General features: G+C 40.4%; 3 protein-coding genes across 22 annotated transcripts; 1 reads left to right on the plus strand and 2 right to left on the minus strand.

The window, feature by feature from the left end:
• The first annotated feature begins 48 nt into the window (after nt 1–48).
• LZIC (leucine zipper and CTNNBIP1 domain containing) lies at nt 49–20,688 on the plus strand. Of its 14 annotated transcripts, none has more exons than XR_014931846.1 (9): nt 10,966–11,146; nt 12,008–12,146; nt 12,612–12,747; nt 13,821–13,919; nt 14,059–14,154; nt 15,913–15,994; nt 16,855–16,917; nt 17,004–17,111; nt 20,009–20,688. XR_014931846.1 is itself a non-coding variant. In XM_085509031.1 (8 exons), exons 2-7 carry the CDS (start codon nt 12,046–12,048, stop codon nt 16,911–16,913), a joined length of 573 nt encoding a protein of 190 aa, XP_085365157.1. In that variant the 5' UTR covers nt 56–221; nt 12,008–12,045; the 3' UTR covers nt 16,914–16,917; nt 17,004–17,245. The 14 variants fall into 14 exon arrangements, 11 of the variants coding, with proteins under 11 accessions (XP_015737895.1, XP_085365157.1, XP_085365156.1 ...); XR_014931845.1 differs by having other exon boundaries at nt 10,966–11,017; XR_014931847.1 differs by lacking the exon at nt 10,966–11,146 and adding an exon at nt 11,247–11,383 and having other exon boundaries at nt 20,009–20,643.
• Nucleotides 1,913–3,464, minus strand: RBP7 (retinol binding protein 7). The gene is made up of 4 exons (XM_015882413.3): nt 3,341–3,464; nt 2,879–3,057; nt 2,515–2,616; nt 1,913–2,146 (listed from the first exon to the last, which is right to left on the minus strand). Exons 1-4 carry the CDS (start codon nt 3,411–3,413, stop codon nt 2,096–2,098), a joined length of 405 nt encoding a protein of 134 aa, XP_015737899.1. The 5' UTR covers nt 3,414–3,464; the 3' UTR covers nt 1,913–2,095.
• On the minus strand, nt 5,222–11,208 carry NMNAT1 (nicotinamide nucleotide adenylyltransferase 1). 7 transcript variants are annotated; one of them, XM_085509025.1, is made up of 6 exons: nt 10,789–10,936; nt 10,309–10,431; nt 9,503–9,682; nt 8,762–8,945; nt 7,942–8,087; nt 5,222–7,366 (listed from the first exon to the last, which is right to left on the minus strand). In XM_085509025.1, the coding sequence occupies exons 3-6, from the start codon at nt 9,624–9,626 to the stop codon at nt 6,966–6,968; spliced, it is 855 nt and encodes a 284-aa protein (XP_085365151.1). In that variant the 5' UTR covers nt 9,627–9,682; nt 10,309–10,431; nt 10,789–10,936; the 3' UTR covers nt 5,222–6,965. The 7 variants fall into 7 exon arrangements, with proteins under 7 accessions (XP_085365151.1, XP_085365150.1, XP_015737891.2 ...); XM_085509024.1 differs by having other exon boundaries at nt 10,782–10,936; XM_015882405.2 differs by lacking the exons at nt 10,309–10,431; nt 10,789–10,936 and adding an exon at nt 11,081–11,208.
• Nucleotides 20,689–20,892: the final 204 nt, after the last annotated feature.

Raw genomic sequence — 20,892 nt, forward strand, 5'->3', positions numbered from 1 at the left:
ACGGGCCGAGCGGGGCGGCGGCCAATGGGGAAGGGAGAGAGGCGGAGGGATGGGCGGGGATGGCGGCGCCTTGGGAGCGGGGCGGCATGAAGGGCGGGAAGGCGCTGACGGAGCGCTGTGAGGGGATGGCCGTGAAGGGATGGCCGTCCATCCGCCCGCCCGCAGCTGGGAGAAGGATGGAGTCTGCCGCCGTACTCCTGCCCGGGTCCTTTGAACCTGAGGTATTTTGATTTCTTTCTGTGGGACAACATAAGCTTTTTCTGCATCGTGTGCTTTTGTTATGCCTCGAAGTGATGCTTTTGTGTAAAATATTCTTTTCCTTTTCTCACGGGTGGCTGCTGCTGTGAAATACAGGTGGGGGATCATGAGGGAACTACTCACAAATGTCTTCTAATAAGACTTAATAAGTTAACTTCTAAGTTAATGTTTAGGTGGACACTTCTGAGTAAAGCTCAGCAGCCCTCATGGTGTCTGTGCTCTTGCTCCTCACACCTCCATGTATCTATCACCTGTGTGACTTTTCTTCCTCACGTATTTAATGGTGTCCTATAGAATGTGAATTCAAAAGAATAGCCGAGATTCTTTTGAATTCCCACTGTCTGTTGTGGCTGTAAGGTCCCAGAGGACACAGCCCTTCACCCACCCACACACTGCTCTGTGCAGACAACACATCTTAAAGTCCCATCCTCAGCACTGGCACTGCCTGATAAACAACGAAAGGTTGCTGGAAGGGTTTCACCATCCGAGCTGTGGTGAGATAATGGAGCAGAAACACATTAGAATAACACCATTCCAATGGCTTCCTGGTGAGTTCTGTTCCTGTCCTTGGGTTCAGGAGCTGTGAGGGGGTTCTGGTTCACTTTCTTGCCTTGCTCTTTCCTTTCTTTTAAGCTGTGTGACTTGAACACATCTGCAGTATTTAACACTAGAAGTGCTGCTGTTGGGTTTAAAGAAGAATGCATTTTGTTGCAGTGGTGCCATCTAATGGAGTAGCAAAGTCTGTGACTGCAGAAGTGTGCTGGTAGAGGTGACAGAGAATGTTTGCTCTCCGTGTTATTTGTATTAGAGTTCTATGGTATCATAAATCTCGTTTCCAACCAAATAAAAGCAGCACTCGGTTCCAAAGTGAATGCACCACTGGAATTCAGAAAATGAATTCCATGTTTTACTCCTGGTCCTTCAAATGTCCCCACCCTGACCCTAAGGTGCACTGGGATTTCATGTTTTGGAAGCCAGCCACCTTACTTTTAGAGTCCCCTGGGATACTGATCTAATTAAAAGCTCTCCCAGCTTTAACAGAGCTGACAGCGAAGAAGAGTTACCTAAATAATGAGTTATATTATTTATCTGTGAGAGCATCAAGGATAAGTTGAGTTTCTGTGAAGAAGAAAATGCTAATTAAATCTAGCTGAAGCTCGGTAATTTGGATTAAACTCTAGCCATAGTGCTGTTAGTGTTACCCAGGAGATGTAGCAGCTTATTTCACACATATAACAGGTTGGTCTGGCTGCTTGTTTACATGAGGTAGAATATAACCTATTTCTCATTGCTGACCTTGTGGATGTTGCACAGAAAAGTATGTTAGCAAACGGAACAAATACATACAAATAAATCTTAGCAGCATTATTTTTATTCTTTGTATGTGCTGATAGCATCCAATTATTTCACAGACTGAAATTTTACTAGTTACTGAAATAGTAAAGTTACATCCTTGGTTGTAATCTTAACTTTACCATCCCTGGAGTAACACAGGTTTAAGCTGTCCTTCCTGTTTTGTTTGATCTTGCTATGCCCTTAGGGAAGGGGGAATGGTCCTTGCTGTGATCTGGGTGACTAGTTAATTACAGAGCATCTTATTGCTTATGATTTGGGATTTTTTTCCCCCCTCCAAAACTCATTCATAAGACAGGTATTTAAGATGGTTTGTGGTGTTTATTAGCAAAAATCGGGTCTTTAACACTGCTAACAACAAATAATATTTCCTGAGCCAGAAACATCAGCCATTTAGGTAGAAAGAAGTCACGTTTTGCGTTTCCAGTTATCACATGGCCTCCTGTATAGAGCTGTCTTTCCATGTCAGAACCAATGCTGATATTTAAGCTCTCTTGAACACTTGCTTACATACTTGATTCTCACAACGAAGCTCCTACAAAACAAACAAACAAAAAAGTAACCGAAGGAACCGTCTCCAAAAGAGAAGACAGATCTTCTGCCATGACCACTGACCATCCCTGAGCTGCTGTGCTAAGTTATGCATAACATTCTGCATTTGGCTGTGCAAGATGAATAAGGATGGAACAGAGTAGTTATGCCGAGGGTTGGACTTGATGATCTCTAGAGGTCCCTTCCAACCCCTGCAATTCTGTGATGCAGCTGAACTAGCTGAAAGCAAAACGTGTTCCTTATGTTCTATTACATGTACTCTTGAGGTGGAATTCAACTTGCACATTGTGACTACAATATAAGTTGCATTTTCTTTGTCACCCAGAGACAATTCAGAAGTAAATCAAATACCAAATGGAGGTCATCTCCTTCAAGCCAGTGAGTCCAGCCCCTGTTCTTCTTCTCCCCAGCCTGGACACAGATAAGTTTGTCATTGTCCCAGGTAACCAGGCTCTGTTAAAAAGAAACCAAGTGTTTGTTCATGTCACCTCAGTTCTGAAATCTATCTAGCAGGCAGTATCCTTTCTTCCTTGATGAAATGTAACTAAATTAAATACTGTTGCTGAGGGAATGTGAAAATTTAATCACTAACTCAGGCTCTTGCACCTATACTGTGTTAAAAATAGTATTACTGAATCAATTTCAGCTCAGCAAGGCTCACTACAGCATCTTCCTTCTGTAAGAACACATTGATTTCTGAATTATTCAGTCTTACCTTGCATTTTCTGTTATCCAGGCCTTTATTGTCTTCTTCAAACTCTTCACCGATTTTAAATTGGAGCATGTAGTCTCTGAATGTGCTCGTGGTATGGATGGAAAAGGAATCACCATCCTGTTTGATCACTTTCTGAGGCTTCAGCATTTTTGCTATCTTACGTGTTGCAAAGTCAATACCTTTGACAGAAGAAAGAAAACATGAGTTGTGCTGCTCACTGGCTGTTCTGACAGCTGGGCTTTACCTGTATTGCTTCCAGAAGTATTTCTGCTATATAAATTTGGTTTTGCTGTTCTTGTTTTGGTTTTCCACTCCCCCAGAGGTGTTACATATTACACAGTTTAGGCATGTTCTTGAACATTTGGTCTCCTCCCAGACCCCAGTATCTAGGTTTTAGAAGAATTAAAATGTAGGAGGCCTCTCACAGGGGAAGAGAGAATAGGATTAGGTCTTTTCACCTACCTAAAGCTGTCATGTAGCCTTCAAAGTTGTCATTACTGACAAGGTTCCAGGTTCCACTGAAATCCACAGGCATTGCTACTGTGGGAAGGAGATACAGTCAACCCCTGGCCAAAAAGCAGAAATTAAGAAACAGATTTCCAACCAGGCCTTATATGAGGGACTGTGGGTGGGATCATGTCTGAGAACAGTGATGGTGGAGGGGAGGGGTGCTGCTGCTGAGCCAATAGGAAAGAGAATATTTGTAGATGAGCTTTGGCTGGATTAGAGGGAAAAGTTCACGGTTTCCGAAATCTTTGTATGGAGCAAATGTTATTAACTCAAGAGTCACAGCACAAACCAGAAACTGGTTTAAAAGGTTTCTATCTTGTGTCTTTTAAAATGTATCATGGACACGATTTGTCATTGCTAAGATTCCCTGTTTGTATATTCACTCTGAGGGTTTGTGATTTGAAATGTAGATATTTTTTGAAAAGGAGATCTGCCCATGAAGTGGTATCAGTAAGTCTTAAAGCTGTAATTCAGCGTAATGGTAGTAAGCAATATATCTCATGGTTTGTGTCTGTAGTGAATAGTAAGCAGCGTTATTGTCTAGCGGGTATAACAGGAAAGTGAACGGCAAATCTTATTTGTACATTATTCTCTGATGTGACCCTCAACACAGCCCTGCTGTGCCATGGTTTGGCTGTTGGTGTTCTGACTCCTTTACCTCTGTTACTTATGTCCTAGCTGAACCAAGACCCAGACTCATGGGCAATGTGCAGAGTGAATGCAAAATTCTGTTTTCTCAGATATTTTACCAGCCAGAAAGTTTATGTAACAGCTGAGCCTGAAGTGACAGATCTAGGGGCCTGAGGTTTGTTCACAGTTCTACAGCTTTATCTGTGCCTTCTAGAGGAGAGTTGAATTCGTTCACCCTGAAGAAAAGGATCTGAGGAGGTGATATAGCATCCTTCCAGAACTGAGAAGGGAGCCTGTGAGAGACTTTTTACAAGAGCATGTAGTTATAGGACAAAGGTTAATGGCTTTAGGCTAAGAGAAGGTAAAGTTTGATTAAATGTAAGGAAGATATAGTGGATTTTCTTCACAGTGGGGTGTTGGAGCATTGCAACGTGCTGTCCAGAGAAGCTGTGGGTGCCCTGTCCCCAGAAATATTCAAGACCAGGTGGGATGGGGCTCTGAGCAGCCTGAACTAGTTGGAGGTGTCCCTGCCTTTGGCAAGGGGGTTGGAAGTAGATGGCCTTTAAGATCCCTTCCAAACCAAACAATTCTGTGCTTCCACAAAAAGAGAATTTGCTGTTTTCAGTCTAAATGGGAAAATTCACAGCTGCTACTTTTATCTCTTCAGGGTAGTCTGAGTAAAAGGATGACACTTTGCAGAGAAGTTTCACTGAACTTTAGCTACATTTTTGGAGCGGACGTTTTGACCTGCATGACTCACAGAGTCGTGTGGGTAGGAAATCAAGACGTCAAAGCTTCTTTCCTGTTTGCTGATGGATATTGTTCTCCAACATATACTTAGCTAGGACTGGCACAGAGGAATGCAAATGAATGCTCTTTGGGGACTGGGACCGTAACATTTCACCTACAACGTGTTACTAGGAAGTTGTGATACATGAAGAGCACTGCTGTGTGCTACTGTCTCTTCCAAGAAAAGAGAAATCAGTGCTGGGATAAACCCTCTGTACAAATTTGGATTAAAGATGTAGTTGAAAGCTAAGATTCTGCAGATTGCTGGGATGTAATGTTTCGTTCTGTAAATCAGTGTAGAATTTTAAACAATTCATTGTGATTTTTTTAACAACATTCTGTTTTGTATGGGGAAAAAAACTCTGCCAACAATGTTCTTCCTACTTAAAAGTCATGCAATCAACAGACAGCAGATTTGGTTAATGACTACAACTGGCATATTACATGCAATTTATTATATTGAAAATCCCATCACGTGTAACTACATGAAAATGCAGTGAAATAGAAGTGTCTGATAATTGGTGCTTCATGAAGTATAATTAGTATTAGTTAATTATGCAGCTTCTCTAGAAGTGCACAAAGTACAGCCATACACATCAGACTCATTACTTAGAGTAAACCTATAGCATGTTTTTACACCAAAAAGTGACCACAAAGATAGGGTGCTTTCTTACTCACTAGATCTGCTCTGTTTATTCAGAAACACACTAATCAAGTTGAGTAATTAAATTAAATCTTGTTCTTTGCTCTTATCTGCCACGGAGACAGCAGACAGAAAAGTAATACAGATCTTGTTCTTTCCCATGCACCATCAGTAATATAGTCCATATTCAGTCTTCAGTGGCATTTTGTTTGTTGAATCATGACAGAGGTGTTTAACATGTCCCTTAATACCATTACTACTGTTGATCATGCATGAACCCAGCCTCATTATCAGAAGACAGTGTAAACCTGCCTACAAGCTGTCCCCCGCTGCAAGGGAATGATCCCAGTCCCACTGCAGATTGCAGCTCTTCCCACTGAAGTCTTGACTCCTCTTTTATATGAGCCCTCCACACCCTCAGAATCTCCCATTCTGTTGGCTTTGTGGATCTGAAAAATGCAAATGGATTTGTTGTGTGCAAATACTGTGAAAAAGCCATTGACCTGTTAGCATCTTGGAAACCTGGACGCTTCTAGTAAGGTACATAATCCAAAGAAAAAATGGGATGGCAGAAAAGAAAGGGAGGTAGAATTCAATTGCCATTCATCATGTCTCTAGTTTATGCTGGTATAACAGAGACAGTGTTTTGTTAGATTCTAAATCAGATCTCCAGCAAAGAAAAACATTCTGCTTCCTTGTGTCCAAGTATTTCTTCTCAACTCCAGTAGCAGCGATTCTGTCTCTCTGTATTTGGCTCAAAAGTAAAGGCTCAGTTATTATTGGAAATAAAAGGAAAATGGTATGAGAATCAGCAATGATGCTGTTACTAATATCCATTAAATCAATGGCTGTAAACTGGTTTTTGAAATAGGTCTATCCTCATTTGAGAAATGCTGCTGAACTTAACCTAGAGCTCTGGAAATGTGAATGAAAAACTAAAGCACGAGGCATTTGGGGTGCAAATTGCATGGCAGCAAACAAACAGGCTTTGTGTTTGAAAGGCAAGCAACAGAAAGCATGGTATAGCACCTAGCAGCAAACTTCTTCCATCCACAGGAGGCAACCAAATAATTCCTTTAAGTTGCATCATGTGTTAGTGGTTTGTAAAAACTTAATGACTGCAGATTTACTCTCAGGAGTGGAGTATTTCAAAGGAAGATGGCTTTGCTGCTTACAACACTGAGTTATTTGTGTACCTATTTCATAAATAGCAGAGTAGTCTGAGCTAAAAGACATCAGAATGTTTCATTTGTTTGGTTCATATTTGTAACTCTCATACACTACTGTAAATTCTTGTATTTTGTTCACTGAACTGAACTGTGACAACTGTGATCATCTTATTATTGGATTTTATAAAATGAAGATCGTATAGGCCCCAGTGGTTAAACAAACCAAACCAAGTCACCAGCTACACATCTACTGAAGCCATAGAATTTGTTTGCTATTGACTGGAAAAAACCATCTTTGTGTACTAAAATTATCTTTCCAGAAAGCAAATGATCTGTGAAGTGCCCACTAGTTCTTAGAATCACTTGCATTTTTCTGTAAGGGAGCCAAGGTAACCCCAGCATTCCTGTCTTCACTCTCTAGACTATACAGATCATTTTTCTCTATGTACGCCCGCACCACATCAGGCACTAGGTAACGAATGCTCTGGCCTCTCCGCAATGCTCTCCTGATTTTGGTGGAGGAAATGTCATTTGTGATCCATTCTTCCACGAGATGAATGTTATTCTTGTATTTCCACAAAATATCAGATTCGTAGATGAATTTCTGAGTGTTGTTTCCAGCCCTGCTGATGCATACAAGGCCATAATTCTGTATGATTTCAGTGATGTCCTCCAACTTCCACAGATTGGGGATCCCAAAGGATTCCAGCACGTCACTTCCACAAAGGAGTTTAACCTGTGGGACATCTTAAGGAAGAAAAATAAGTAAGAAACATGGTGTGCTTTAGGCAGCCAGGTTTTAGCTAATGTGATGGGGACATTTAATATCTAGGTTACCCCTCTGTATCTTGGAATGAAATAAAAAGGATTCAGAGCATATAATTTATAGTTAGTATCTTTGATATATAGACTCTCTGGGCAGAAAAGAGAAAGGTTCCAGTAGCCCATAAAATGATCCTGTACCCAGGTGCATCCTGAATCTTGGGGCTTACTATTTTCCTTTCTTTTTTGATTCATTTATAGTTTATGCTCCAAAATTCTAGGCTATAGATGGAGAATAGTGAAGTTCTATAAGAGAAATAGATAGCCCTGACTTCTTCCAGCTGAACTTTCTACTAACTTGAATATCTTTCATGTCTGATATATTTTACTCTTATAGTCATCTTGTTACAAAGTTTACTGCTGTGTGCTATGGGAACTTGGTGAATAACCTTCACTGAAATCAGAAACAAGAACTAGCATGGAAAGAAAAGTCACTCATCAGCACAGGACCCTTGAAATGGCAACTATTGTTCAGCATTTAATTTGCAAACAGACTTAACTTTTTCCATCTGGACTCTGATTTTTCTTCTTAACGGGTTCGTGCCTATTTGGTTCTTGTTTCCTCTTCCGTCCTGGCTTTGTTAAAGGTAAAGCATTCTGCAGACTAATGGTAGGATCAGGGGATGAAAGCTTTTCACGATGGTGCCTGCAAAACAGATGTATTTTAGATATAAAAGAACACAGGGAATAGTATTCTAAATAGAGCACACTAAATGACCTTTCACCACTTCCTTTTGTAGTACCTGCACAGAAAAGCTATCCAAGAGGGGAGCAGCTGAAAGGGACTTGTGAGAGCTGCCTTGTAAAATGGTGCAAGTGTAAAGATTTCAAAGCAATGACTGCAAAGTTCGTTTAAACAGAAGCTTGTTTATAAAAAGGACCTCAGTGAAGTAACAATGACTAAAAGAGTAAAAAATGTAAAATGTAAGAAAGTGTATTAGAGTAAATGATCCTAATGCCAGCCTTTACATACACAAATGGTCAGTGTAACACAAACTCAAGTGAGAAAAACTTGCATAGCTTATATACACCCTGTTCTAGTCTCTTTTCCCTCCTCAGGAATGTATTTTCAGCACAAAAAATGGATGGAGCCTAAGAAAAGACATATAAACACACAAATTGTTCATGGGCTCATTTTGTGTGTCTTTTGGACTAATGGTGCAACCCTTTATTTACAATGCTTAAGTAGTACTTCTGACTTCAGTGAGTCTATTCAATATGATTCAGGGTTAGCCTGCTATAATTCTAACTTCTAGAACTAACACCGTTCCTTTGTCCTCCTGTTGGTTCTTAAGATTTTTAGGATTTGCAGAAAAGTACCTTAAAACTTTTACTGTTTCCAGCCACTCACTCTGGCTGCTTTCCCAGTCATCAACTTCCACCCAATCTGAGTTGTTGGTAGCTAATTTTGCCATAGTTACTCGGTGATCAGCACTGATCAGACCTTTCTTCTTATATGCATCACCTACTGGTGAAATTATTCCTTTGATTACTTTGTATTTTCCTGTTGGGGAAAAAAAGAACAACACATCATCCCATCACACGAGAACACAAAAAGTGGTTGAGCAGATGTTATGCAGACCATTACAAACCCATTATTCACTGTAGTGTCTGAGAACACCAGTGACAGATCCTATAGTAAATCTAGTAAAGGTGTATGTTTGGTGGCCCTGCTAGGCAGGGGGGTTGGAACTACATGATCCTTGAGGTCCCTTCCAACCCGGGTCATTCTGTGATTCTGTGTGATTCTGTGTGATAGTGGAAAAGTATGGTATATTTCTGCCACTGTATGAGCAGTACAACTAAGTACTTAGTAAGAAAGTTTGGAAATACATATTTCATGACGTCTACTTGTGCCTTTCTAATTTCAGAAAGAAAAAACATAGAACCTCTGCCTTAACTCGTTACCATTAGTAAAGGCAGTCAATACATGAGAGTATAGACTAAGGCCTACAGCATTTAGTAGGAATGATATATAGCTTCAATACTTAGTTTTCCAAAAATAGCTGTATAAGTATCTCAGTGGAGAGCTCTTTTAAATGATGTGAATTACCATCCTACCTGTCTCGTGGAGATAGTCTTTAGCCAGCTCAAACAGCCTCAGGTGCATGTTGGTAATGGGATTGAAGGACCCGCAGGCCAGCAGCACTACTTCTGTCTTCCTGTCGAGATCTTCCATAGCCATTCCTTGTGCCTACAGAGCCAAGTGCAGGATGTTGGTTCTCGTTACCAGCCTGGTTACTGCAAGAGAGGAGATTACAGAGCAGTTATTTCTACTTGTGTGAATATCAATATCAATTCAATATCAATGCCTGGAGAAATCCCAAGGTCAGCCTCGCATTCAGCCTCCTTTACAAAGAGACAGAGATGCTCGCTGCCCACACAGTGTTGACATCTCATCACAGCTAAATCTTCAAACAGCTTCTGTCTCCTAACTTCAAATAGCCCTTGAATAGAAGGAAGTCTTGCAAGGCTGCTTATGAAGAACATCTGTTAAGTTTTAGTACTTCTCTGTGCTTTCAGGAGTTTCACAGACTTTAAAAATATTCATTATTGCTGCAGAGTAGTTGAGTGTTTGTAGGGCTGTGTAAGTAGGAATAGAGCTATAAGAGTTACCATGGGAACAGGCAAGGGAAGGAGCTGAACTTGTCTTTGTAATGCACAGAGGTTCCCCCTTACTAAAGGAAGTGACTCCTGCAAACTGCCAAAGGATTGATTTTCTGTTCAAAAAGAAAAGCAAGGGCAAAAATAATGGAAGATTTTAAGATGAAAATGTATCGTGCCTTTTCTGGCCTCGGTCTAACGTCCTTTCTCATCCTTCTTGACACTCCTTAGAAACAGGGAGCTGTGGATTCACACACAATCACCTCGTAGCGCTGTGTCTGTGCTGGTGGTAGGGATGTAACCATGGCCCTGTGTGTGTGTGTGCTATTGCAGAATGAGCAGCTGGGTGTGAGCCTCCTCGTGCCAGGTTCAATGTTGGGATGTCTCTGTAGAGAATAGAGAAGAAACAAAGTACAACTGCTGCCAGTCAGTTTGCAGTGAGCGCAGGACAGCCTGGATTGTGTTCCCTGCTTCATAAGGAGGAAGAGATGCTCCATGATGTACACGATCCTGTCCATACACGTTAATACACAGGCGCACCATGCTTACATGGGACACCGTTGCTATTTGCTGTGCTGCCCACAGCCATGACGGCACTTGAACCCAGCAGGTTTTGCTCACGGCAGATCTCGGCCCAGCTCTGAAACCCGTTTCCTTCCAGGTAGCGGTGAGCACACGTTGGCCAATTTTAGTATTTCAGAGGCAAACCTTCATTTAACCACGTTCACATACTCACAGAATACCTCCGTTTGCGTTAACTTTTTCCTAGCCCCACCAGCTGCAGCTCGGTCCCCGCATTCTCCTCCCCCGACAACACCACATCGATCCCGCTGTCCCGGCTCAGCCCCTCCCGGTCCGGCCTCACCCGGCAGCTCCTGGTCCCCGGGCCGCGCTGCGATTGGCCGGGAGCGCCGGAAGCCGCTCCGCCGCGACACCCTTCCCCGCGGTCCCGGCGGCACCGGCCCGGCCCAGGTGAGGCTGCGCGGTGCGGGGGGACGGGTTTGAGGGCCGCGTGCTGGGCCGGTGCTTCCTCACCTACAGCACCGGCGGAGAGCTGGGGGACAGGAGGGCCGCAAACGGGCCTCGGGCGGCGAGAGGCAGGTTGTGCTTCTGTTCCTTCCTTTGGTGTCTCCTCCCCCAGCCCTTCCGTTATCTCCGCCGTTCCGTGACGGCGGAAGAATCGTGTTTCTTCGTGCGGATTGCGCCAGACTCTAGTGCTAAGCGAGGCGCTGCCGGGTGTGCTGTTTGGGTTATTTGCTGCGGCCTATTGAACAGCCAAGGGAGCAGGAATTTCCCCTGGAGTGCTCTGGTTTTCTACGGGTGATGATTTTATTGAAGGTGTTTGCACGCTTCAGTCTCTGGGTTGTTGTTGTTTCTTAAATGGTTCCCTGAAGGGCAGCTGAAGATGGACAGGTTGAAGAGTATTTCTGGGATGTGAGGTGACAGCTTCGAGTTGTATCGGGGGAGGCTGAGTGTCATCAGAGAGGATAAGGGTGGTTTGGTTGATGCCGGCTGCACAGGGCACTGTGGAGTCACACACCACAAAGGTTTTAAAGAGAGGAGGCAGGAGGCTTAGGGACATGGATTGCTGGTGGATGGAGTAGCGTCAGATTGGTGGTTGGACGTGATGATCTTAAGAGTCTTCTCCAACCTGAATGATTCAGTAGGAGCCTGTTGTTGTGTATAAGGGACATGAGGATATCAGTAATTGGTGCTTGGTTTCACAGATGTTTCCATGTGCTGTGGCTGTTTGAGTTACTATCTGGATTATGACTTTTTCTACCTAATAATAATAATAACCAAACAAACCAACAGCCTAACATTTCTGTATTTCCACTGCTGGTGTCTCAAAGTGCTTTTACTAGATACTCCATCATTGAGGTATTGTATGTTGATACTGGAATCGTTTTAAAACCTGTCTCAAGCTGTTGATCCACAACAGTAAAATTTGATTTTTTCTAGGTTTGTTATGTAACAACACTTTCACATGAAACTTGAAAATGGCTTCAAGAGGAACAACAGAGACCAGTAAACTGAAACAAAACTTGGAAGAACAGTTGGACAGGTTAATGCAGCAGCTTCAGGATCTGGAGGAATGCAGGTAATAGTAGTGGATGCTTTCCTCTGAAATGGGGATCTTTTTCTGAATTTGCTGGCAGATGAGAACTGCACCTTTCATAAGTCCAGATTTTGCTGTGTGTTTTGCAATGACCCTATTTTTCTAATTATGGTGAGGTGTCTTTTAATTAAGGTCATTCTGTTGCCTTGTGGAAAAGCATTGTACCAAACTATGAAGAAAATCAACTGTTCCAGCTGAAACCAGGACACTGGGGCAATAATAATCATTACGGTTTTCTTTGAGATGTTATATTTCAGTGGGATTTTTTAACTCGTGTGCTTTTTTAATAGCAGTTATTTACTATCGTGACCATATTGCTTTGTCTTATGGTTGTGAATTTTTATGTATGAGGAAGCATGTTTCATGGTGCATTCTCACGTCGTCGTCTCCATGTTACAACTCAAATTGAATTCTATGAACCAACATGTCTTGTTGGATCTTCTTTAGAGAGGAGCTAGATGCAGATGAGTATGAAGAGACCAAGAAAGAAACTCTGGAACAGCTGAGTGAGATCAATGACTCGCTGAAGAAGATTATGTCTGGAGATATGACATTGGTGGATGAGCTCAGCGGCATGCAACTGGTAAGTCTGATTCTTATACAGTTCTGTCTAGCCTATGTGTTACCTAAAAGTAGCCTGAATTCTGCTTGGACTCAGTGAAACAATAGGTATAGATGGTCTTCTGTAATATCTAGACAGGTACATGGTAAACCTAAGTTTCTGTATCAAGTGCTTTTATTGTATAATATATTTTCCTATGAAAACTTGATTAGGCCTCTTCGTTTTAAAATGGGGGGCGAGGGGGGGAATAACAATAGCCATCACACTATTGGAGAGGAAAAAATGTGGGAAACAGCAAGGCCTGAATATTAGAAAAGCGTATTTAATAATATAAAAGATGAGAGGGAAAATCCAGGACTGTATTTGGAGAGTTCATGCCTATTTACTAAGGGTGAAGATAATGTTTCCTGTGTTCATGTTACTGGTTTGTATTTCAGAGACTGATCCAAGTTCAAATGCAAAGTACTGTAGAAATGACTCTAATTTTAAGTTCCTTAGTGATCTTTTTTATTCTAACTTGTAAACTATTCTGATCCATTTTGTCTTTTCAAGTGTTTAATAAAGCGCGATTCATCTCTTCTGAGCCAGATGTTTTATGTTTTCGTTTGCAGAGACATCATGATTTGTCCAAACATAACTGTTGTGAGATTTAATATAATAGCTCTGATACTCATTAGAGGAATTTGAATGGCAACAGGAGATTATTGGCATCATCAGTTATGTTCTGCTTACCCTTGGAAGAACCGTAGTCATCAATGTGGGCATTAAAACTGCTAAATATAGCATAGCGCATCCACTTGTGTTATATTAATATCAGGAAGTTGTTGGGAATTTAATTAAGACCTAGATTCTAACTATAAGTTTCATATCTTTTTCTCAGAACGATTGCACCAATTAGTGGATTTTCTAAGCTCTGCACAAACGTTTTATGTTTTTTCATCTCAGTTCTATGGTTATACAAACAAAGAAAAGCTCTCTTATCAAACGATTCAGAGGATGTTAACGATGCTTTCCAGCCTTCATTAATTTTCCCATGCAGCTGTAGATTATATGATTGCTGTTAGTTCTGATCACTTTTCTTCTTTTCCTTGCAGGCAATACAGGCAGCCATCAGCCAAGCATTTAAAACTCCAGAAGTAATTAGAATGTTTGCAAAGAAACAACCAAGGCAATTGAGGACAAGGTTGGCAGAGGTGATTGTTTCTGCTTTACTATAAAAACTGTTCATTTGAAGTAGATGCTTCAATTCATAATGTTTGCAAGAAGAGATTGAAATTACTGGGAAGCTTAAAGTATTTTGACTTTTTTTTTTTTTTCCCTCTTGGTGTACAGATGGACCGAGACTTAATGGTCGGGAAGTTGGGACGAGACCTGTACACGCAGCAGAAAGTTGAAATCCTGACTGCCCTCAGGAAGCTCGGTGAGAAGGTAAAGTGTTGGTATGATAGCTAGCTGGTGAATAGACATTTCTATCTATTTACTGGATTGGTATTAAAGAATTAACATAAGAAATTATAACTTTTTAAATGGTTATCAAGTGTGGCAGCAACCGTTTTGAAGAACTTGCTACTAAACATACATCAAATAGCATCATACATTCATATGAGGCTATTACTAATTTAAGAAGCTGCCATTGTCAGGCCACGTGAGTGAATCACATAGAAGCTGGTGCAAGGTGCCAATGCATAAGGAAGCTGAAATACAAGTTGTTTATTAGCTAACTACTACCTATCAACCTGGGAGGAGCTATCTAAAACTCCTGACACACTTTAAGCTCTGACTTAATTCTGTGTTCTTGATAATACCTATTTATTGGTGTAAGATAAATAACCTTGAGAAATAGGTGGTAAACCTTGTATTCCCCAGGTAAGTATATCAGTGTGCTGAACAATCCCAGGTTTTCTTTCCTTGATTGTTTTTTTTTTTTTTCTTTTACCACTAGAGGGAGGAAGAGAAGTTGTTTCTTGTTGAAGGTGTATGAAGTTGGTGGAAGTGTATGGGTTGCTGTGTATCTCTGTTATATTTTCCTAGTTAGGAAATATAATGGAAAAGATCAAGGGAGTACATTAGGAAATATTTTCCCTATGAATATGTTTCCCTATTAATACTTTTATTGCTAGACTGTCAGAGGAAGAAAAAAATATTTGGAAATAAGTAGAAAGGCTGACTAAAATTGGGAACAGAATGTATGAAGATATCTAACCCTCCTGTTACGAGTTCCTTGGGTAACCTCACGCAATCTTATGCTTTGACAGTCTCCTTATCTCTTAAAATGGTCAGTAGCCTATTTCACACTGGTCTGCCTAGGATGGCAGTTCTGTTCTGAAGGTTTAAAAAAATATAGTTGATAGATATATGTTTATCTGCACAGTATACTGCTAAATGTGTAGTAGTAAGATGCTTGCTTACTAAACATAGCTAAGGTAGGAAACTAATTCTTCTTCCTTAGTTCTAACACAGTTCTGAATGTACCTGGTGGTCTGTTGTAGCTTCTGTTCTTAAGTATGAAACTGATACAAACACTGCAAATAGTTTTACGTGTTTAATTCTGCTTTTTTAGTAAGAATGTTTATCTGAGACTATTCAAATGAGCAAATTTTAACATAGAATGTCTGCACCTTCCAGATGTAGATTATTGCTTCATTATTATAAATATTTTATGGGCATCTGTCACCAAGACATCAGAGCATAAACATAAAAGCAGAATCTACATGTGTAAATGTCACTGATGGTTCACAGCTCTGTAAAGAAAGAGACCATTTTCTAGGTCATGGGCTGTTAATGTGGTCAAAGCTGGCAGCAGCTCTGTTTTTGCTTTTACTGGTAGGTGATGCAAAGCAATTAAGATCTTAACTCATTACTGTATGGAACACGTGACAAAAACAATAATCAACAGCCTTTGCATGGTTGTGGTACAGAGGTTCAGGGTGACCATTTAATCAAAAATGATTGCTGGAGGTCTTGAGTCTTAGTGGTATGTATGTGCTGTCCTTGTGGCTGACAGACAGTGCTGAGGAAGAAATTCAGTGGTAGGGACAGTAGCTTGCATTTTTATTTTGGCGTTTACTGCTAGATGAAGCTGCAGATTGATAGCCCCTGTAACCTGTTGTATTTCATATTTATAGATGGTGGCAATGTGCACAGGTAAGATACTAAGTTCACAGTCATTGCCTTTTTTCCATTTAGCTGACACAAGATGATGAGACCTTCTTGTCAGCAAATGCAGGTGCAGCCCTGAGCCAGTTTGAGAAAGTCTCCTCTGACCTCGGTGAGTTTTCATTCTCATAAATCCTGACTGCATTGCCTCTTTGAACTGCAGCAGATATAAATGCCAGTGATTCTCCATGAAAAGGAAAATACAAGTGAGAGATTGATGCCAGTAATTTTTGATGTACATTTTTCTATTTTAGTAACAACAAAACTGTGATACACTGTCAGTGAGGGAACAGCAAATAAACCCAGTGACAACTGGCCAGAGAATGCTGAATTTTTCCCTAATGCTGAAGGCTTCAATGCTCTGTCTCAAGCAGACAGTGTCACTCTTAGAGTTAAACAATACTTTTAATTACCCTTGATGAGAGCCTTTTTCTCTGCTTGATGCAGGGAATTCTGCAGTTACTGGCACGCTGTCAAAATGCAGTTTAAAGCACTCTTCTTGCCGTGATTGTCGTAAGTCTAATCATGCTGACAAGAGCAAAAGTTCATTTACATTATACATTAAACAAGCATGGCAGTTCATTCTATTAGTACAGTTAGAGTTGTGATGAAAGAACTATAACTGGCAGGAATGTGCCAGACTAGGTCAGGGTACAAATGAACTGGTTTTTTGACCTAACTCTCAGTACTCTTCTTTCTGAGAGTGCAGGCAAGGTGGGAATCCCTTTGTTCAAAAGGGTACTTTATTAGGAGCTCTCTACAGAGCTAGTTTCAGACCTGTCAGATCCAGCATGTCTCTTCTTTTTTTTTTTTCTTTTTTTTTCCCCTTTAAATGAGCTCAAATGTTCTAGTTTTCAAAATGTAGGTTTGATTTCTTTTGATCTTGAATGTTTTGCTTGATTTGTATATAAGGAAATTCTCTCAAATACAATTTCTACTAATACTAATAAAAGTGTTTTTTTCCTCTCGAAGGATCAGGAGACAAAGTCTTCGCTCTAGCAAGCTTTGAAGTAGAGAAGGCAAAGCAATGAAGAGGTGTGTGAGACTTGAGTCTCTCCCATTGTCAGCAGAATTGGACTTGGGTCATATTGTAATTGTTCGGGTTTTTTTCTATTTTTAAGATGTTGCAAAAAATTAACAACCCATCAACAAACCTTCAGCCTCTTGGGTTCTTAATGAGAAGATATGGAGTCAGCAGCCTTAAAGTGCACTTTGGAACACGTGTCTGTGTAAGTTCTGAGCTTAAACACGAAGTGGTACTCTGAAAACAAAACCATCTTATGACTGTCTTTGAAAAGAATCAGCTATTTTCAGCTTTTCTGAATGTGTATTTCTCTAATTATTAAAACATACACTTTTTGCATATTGTTGTAGCAAGCAATCTTTTTCAGGAACAGTCCTAAAGAATAAGTTATTTGGGGGTGATTAATGTAGTTGCTCTCAAACTCTTAAATTTTGTTCAGGCTCCCTACTAAGTATTTTACACGAGGAATTTGCTTATTTCAAACCTTGACTGGTTTATTTGAAATGCCATCTTTCCTCCAAACTGTTTGCAGAAGAACCAAAATGAGGCTGTATGCTGATGGTTGGCCCTGGCCTACTTGTTTGCTGTGCACATGAATGAGTGCCATTGTGTACCGGCCTTGATTGACAAACAATGGAAGCCCTGTGGGGAGACTTCTGGAGTAATTTAACCTTGTGTATTGAAATGACAGGGCATCACTGGGGAATGGCAATGAGAAAGCCCTTTCTGTTGACCTCTTTCTTGAGCTCTGGGTGTAGAACTGCGTGCTACCGTTACTTCTCAGGATTTCTGAGACAGCACAGAATAGCTTTAAAGTAGAAACAAGTTTTTTTTAATTAAAAAAAAAAAAAAAGAAGGGAGAAAGCTCTCATTACATAATTGGTGCAAGTGTAGCTGTCTAATTATCAGGTGGTGCTGCTGTGCAGGGGAAGGTCAGTGCCTCCACAGGGAGGTTAGAATCCTGAATAATTTCAGAGCGAAGGAGGATTTAAAATCTCGTCACGTTTTTAGCTCTGATTGTGGGGAATGCTGCTTGGGACTTTAGATCTGTGACTTTTTGACAAACTATGCTTCGTATTTCTTTGTAAAATCAGTATGAAGTATCTTTTTCTTACAGTACCGGCGCCTTCACATTGTCATTCCATAGTTGTTAGTACTGAATTAGTTGAGCTCACTGGAAGCCTTGTATTTTTTGGGGTTTTATAGTTTGCATTTCAAGTTTGCTTTACCCTTGGCATACATTCAGGTGCTGATCTAATTATATCAGGAAAAACAACGAAGTGTTTCTTAATTGAATTTCATACTTGTTCTCCTTCTTATTCTACCCTACCACTAGCTAGAGAAATGGATATAGATGGGATCTGTAGGAATGAAGGTGACCTGCTGTTTTGAGGAATCCTGTAGTAAATATAGCAGAACATAGATGCTTTACCTACTGTGTGGGTATCTCAGGCCTTTCTGCCAGCCCTGAGCCTCAGTGAGAACTGCCATTAAGCCAAGTGCAATGAATAAAGTCTTAAATTTCGATGGCCCACTGGCAGCGTTAATGTCTGCCACTTAGAATAAGTGGGTAGTATGAATTATAAGCAGAAAATTAACATGATCAGTCTTAATTTAGATGGCACTTACAGGAAATGAATACATTGTAAATAAGTTTGTCTAATTGTAAGTTAGGACCTGGAGTCAAGTAAAGCAGAAAATGAGAGTTTTAAAGTACTTTTGCTATAACAGATAACGTTTTGAAGTCTAGTCTTTTAGAAGTGGAAGAATACACAGGATGGACTGCATAATTTGTGTCTTGAACTAATGGATTTCTTTCTTTTCCTGTTTTTTAAGAAACTTTTGTTTAGATGGGCTCTTTTGTGCACTATATCAGAATTGTTTTCCTGTCTGGGGCAGAATTATCTTCTCTGACAAAGGCTGACTGCAGCTTTATGGCTGAGAGCAGCTTATTAAAGGCGTTATTAGACAGTCTAAAGTTATTAAAAACAAAACAGTCCATGGGGACTGTAGCTGCCTTCTTTTTTTTCTGCTCATTACTGGTGCTAAGTAACTCTTTTCCCTCTCCCAAACTGCTTGCAGTATTAGCATGTAAATGAAATCTCTCAGCAATCCCCCAGATCACAATAAGTTTACTGTGCAATTAAATGGAAATCTTTCCTTGCAGTTGTAGGGAGGTGCACGTTTCTAGAGGAAACTTTCAAAATTGATTTGCAAACACTTCAGCATTTATTTATTTTTTCAGTCTTCCTGCACTGTAGGCAGTTGTAGAGTTACCATTCAACTGAGCTTTGACTCAGTATCTTCTTAATGTTATACTACTTCTCCTCTTGAAAAGATCCTTTGTGATTTAGGTGTGCAAAGATGAGGCAGAGGAATGACCAAGATTATTGAAAGATTCAGCTTAGCAGGCCAAACTTCCCTTCCAGAAGGCATAGCTCTCACCCAGAGGCTGGTTATTACCTGTGGGATGTCTTGGCTATACATGTAATTTAACCGAGGAAGGTGTTGCCAGTATGAAGCTATTTATATGTTGGCCCTAGCAGATAGTTCTTTAAGGCAACCTACTTGAAGTGGTTAGATGAATTGCAGAGGTGCAGAGAAGTAATTGGTGTGCTGTGCTGAAAATGTAGCCAAATAATCTTGAGATGTACCACCATCAGTGTATCTGATGTTTCTCCAGGGGCTGGGAAAAAAAGAAACCATGTTCTATTTATTATAATAATCATTTGCGCAAATAAAAACTGGTTACAAAAGAAAAGGCATCTAGATGGAAGTGTGATTTTGTGGTTTAATGTACAAGCTTGTGATGTTTGAGTGCCGTCCTTGTTTCAGCATTAGACCCGGGCAGATCACTGATTCTCTAGGCATCTTTTTCTCCCAGAGTAAAATACAGATTATGATACTTGACAATCAAGTGCTGTGAAGCTGTCATTGATCATACGTTACTTTGAAGATTAAAAGTGCTTTGTTTTTTGTTTATCATTTTACTTCTGAAATAAAAATTGCAAAGTTCAGTAGCTTTAAACACATTCAGCAAAGTTGCCTGGAGTTCTTTTAGGCTGTGTATAACATCCCTTTTTTCATCTCCTTTCTCTATAGGGTGAATCTAGAGGTTGTACTGAGCTAAAAAAGAGAAGAAATGTTAGAAAGCAAAGTGAAGCTTCAAATGCTCTGTTTTTGTCTCCTTGTTCTCCTTCCTTCTTTGATCTTAAATGGAGAAGCAATAAGTTACCTTTGTCTTATGAGGTCATGTATTTTTCCTTTAAAATCCCTCATTAGTTTATCAGGTTACCTTTCCTGTTAAAATATAGTTCATTTTGATAGAAAATTCCAGCTTGGTAATGTCTAAGCTCATGTTTTCAACATGCCTCCAAAAATGGGTCAGTAACAATCACAGATGTGTTGAAAACCCCCAGGCAGAGCCACCCGCAGAATCCAATGTGAGAGCGTTAATGTCTGGGTAAAAATCTGTTCTTTTGTTTATTCAGTTAATATCCTTGTAAGAGAGAGCCTGAAATTAAGCTCTGTAATGTTGTTTTCATATAAAAGTGTACTCTGTAGCTTTGTAAATACCAAGTGTAATGGGGGAATAGTTCTGGTTTGGAATAAAGCATAGGGCTGGGAAGGTTTGCCACTGTACAAATGAAACCCAGATTAATAAGATTTAAGTTCTCACCTCTTTGTTGTTTTTTTTCTTTTTACATTAAAGGGCTTTTTTGTTCATGCTTTTAAAATCTGTGATTGTGCCTCCTCAAACATTAAATATGGCAACTCATGCAGCTGAACTATTTATTGAATTACCTTAGCTACACAAGTTCTGCTAGGCACTAGCCGTGGGAATTTCAGCCTACAGTTGTGGACCTACAGGTGCCACGTGTGAATAAATGTGAGTGGTGGAACAGCATTAAATGCTCAGGAACTGCCAAACTGTCTCTGCATCAGGATGATTTGGACAGACAGGAATTATCAGCCTAAGTCTGAAG

Source organism: Coturnix japonica, chromosome 9, assembly GCF_054131305.1.
Source record: "Coturnix japonica strain WE chromosome 9, WE-NBRP24, whole genome shotgun sequence".
Lineage (NCBI taxonomy): Eukaryota > Metazoa > Chordata > Aves > Galliformes > Phasianidae > Coturnix > Coturnix japonica.